Source organism: Eurypyga helias, unplaced genomic scaffold (genome assembly GCF_000690775.1).
Source record: "Eurypyga helias isolate BGI_N326 unplaced genomic scaffold, ASM69077v1 scaffold11263, whole genome shotgun sequence".
In the NCBI taxonomy this organism is placed as follows: domain Eukaryota; kingdom Metazoa; phylum Chordata; class Aves; order Eurypygiformes; family Eurypygidae; genus Eurypyga; species Eurypyga helias.
Window position 1 is genome coordinate 6,201 of NW_010241894.1, and position 2,697 is coordinate 8,897.

Below are 2,697 nucleotides of genomic sequence, written 5' to 3' on the forward strand. Positions count from 1 at the left end.
TAAGGTTGTAGGCAGAACTGACTCCCTCAGAATGCACAGCAGAGCCCACTGCTTCTTGGAGCAATTCAGACATCACTCATCACAGTTCACAAAAGGGACCAGTCAAAGGCCTTTATGAAATGGGACAGGCTGCTTCGGGCGTTTCCATTAGAAGTAGGACGGAATCAGAAAATCTAAGAGTGGTTTAGTCTGGAAGGAACTCTAAAGACTATCTAGTACCAACTCCCCTGCCATGGATGGGGACGCTTTCCACTAGACCAGGTTCTTCAATGCCTCATCCAGCCTGGCCTTGAACACTTCCAGGGATGGTGCATCCATAACTTCCCTGGGTAACCTGTTCTGGTGCCTCACCACGCTCTCCCTGAAGAATTTCTTCGTGCTACCTAATCTAAATCTACCCGCTTTCAATTTAAACCCATTACCCCTTGACCTGTCACTACAGGCCCTTCTGAAGAGTCCCCCTCTAGCAATCCTGTAGCCCACTTCAGTTTTTGGAAGGTTGCTCTAAGGTCTCTGGAGCCACCTTCTCTTTGTGCTGAACAGTCACAACTTTCTCAGCCTTTCTCCTACATGCCCTTCTGAAGAGTCCCCCTCTAGCAATCCTGTAGCCCACTTCAGTTTTTGGAAGGTTGCTCTAAGGTCTCTGGAGCCACCTTCTCTTTGTGCTGAACAGTCACAACTTTCTCAGCCTTTCTTCCTAGGAGAGGTGCTCCAGTCCTCTGAGTATCTCCGTGACCTTCCTCTGGACTCGCTCCAACTGGTTGATATCCTTCTTATGTTGAGGAACTCAGAGCTGGACACAGTACTCTAGGTGGATTCTCACACTAGCTGAGTAGAGTGTGAGAATCACCTCCCTCAATAGGTTTTACTCTCTGACATCCACCGCACCTTGTCACTGTCTTTTTCTCCTTAGACAGATCCCCATGCCCAGAGATAGCTTATGTACAACAGCAGCTCTATTACTGAGTTCCTCCTCCTGGCATTCGCAGACACACGGGAGCTGCAGCTCTTGCACTTCTGGCTCTTCCTGGGCATCTACCTGGCTGCCCTCCTGGGCAATGGACTCATCATCACCGCCATAGCCTGGGACCACCGCCTCCACACCCCCATGTACTTCTTCCTCCTCAACCTCTCCCTCTTTGAACTGGGCTCCATCTCCACCACTGTCCCCAAAGCCATGGCCAATTCCCTCTGGGACACCAGTACCATCTCCTATGCAAGATGTGCTGCCCAAGTCTTTTTCTTTCTCTTTTTGATTGAAGGGGAATATTGTCTTCTCACAGTCATGGCCTACGACCGCTACGTTGCCATCTGCCAACCCCTGCACTACGGGACCCTCCTGGGCAGCAGAGCTTGTGCCCACATGGCAGCAGCTGCCTGGGGCACTGGGTTTCTCACTGCTGTGCTGCACACGGCCAATACATTTTCACTGCCACTCTGCCAGGGCAATGTCATGGACCAGTTCTTCTGTGAAATCCCTCAGATCCTAAAACTCTCCTGTGCAGCTACCTACCTCAGGGAGGTTGGGCTTATTGTGGTTACTGCCTCTTCAGCATTAGTGTGTTTTGTTTTCATTGTTGTGTCCTATGTGCAGATCTTCAGGGCTGTGCTGAGGATCCCCTCTGAGCAGGGACGGTACAAAGCCTTTTCCACATGCATTCCTCACCTGTCTGTGGTCTTCCTCTTTCTCAGTACTTGCATGTTTGCCTACCTGAAACCTCCCTCCAGCTCCTCCCCATCTTTGGACCTGGTAATGGCAGTTCTGTACTCGGTGGTGCCTCCAGCAGTGAACCCCCTCATCTACAGCATGAGGAACCAGGAGCTCAAGGATTCTCTCTTGAAAGTCTTAACTCGATGTTTTTAAGCAGCAATAAACTATCTTCTTCTGAATGGAAGTTACTGTGGTACTCAATAGTGGCCCATCCAGTCTTATGTATTTTTCACTGCTTGTTGTGTTGTATTTGTGAGAATGTTTTTCATAAAGAAGTATCTTTATTCATACCGTTTCTAATTCAGTGTTTACCTGCCTAGTATGACCCAAAGTCACATTCTATGATTCTATGATTTAAATGAGTCTTGCTCCCTGTGTACTTAAACAAAATAGAAGACTCTGTATTGGTTTGTTTGAGATCTTTCCTCCTGTGACCCTCTGGCCCACTCCCCACTTATATGCTGAGCATGATGTTCTGTGGAAAGAAATACTCCTTCAGTTATTTTGGGTTAGCTCTCTAAACTGAGCCCCCACAACACTGCTTGTAGTGAGAAGTTGGGAACACAGGTGCAGCATCAGAAGCTGAGAAAGACCTTGAATTTGGTGCACACACTGCCAAACACTGCCAAACACCAACTAATTAAATCTAAATTCATATATACAAGTACTACTACTACTAAATGATTAAAACAATAGAAAATAAATCATATGATACAATATGATACAATTCCTCACCACCCACTGACCAATGCACAACAGGTGTTGAGTAGTAGGAGTCAGACTCAGAGAGCCCAAGAGCCGCAGCCCGAGAGCGATCGTAGGCCGAGGGCCGCAGGCCGAGGGCCGGAGCCCGAGCGCTGCCGCAGCAGATTCCGAATGAACCCTCTCCGCGATAGCAGCCGGGGAAAGCTAAACAAACCCACCAACTCCCTCACAAACCAGCCAGCACAGGAGTTAGCGAAGCAGCTAAAGCAGGAGTCAGGGTG

The 2,697-nt window shown here is 48.7% G+C and overlaps 1 protein-coding gene across 1 annotated transcript; it reads left to right on the forward strand.

Moving 5' to 3' along the window:
* The first annotated feature begins 940 nt into the window (after positions 1-940).
* LOC104507569 (olfactory receptor 14J1) lies at positions 941-1,864 on the forward strand. The gene has a single exon (XM_010148897.1). The coding sequence runs from the start codon at positions 941-943 to the stop codon at positions 1,862-1,864; it is 924 nt and encodes a 307-aa protein (XP_010147199.1).
* The last annotated feature ends 833 nt before the right edge of the window (positions 1,865-2,697 follow it).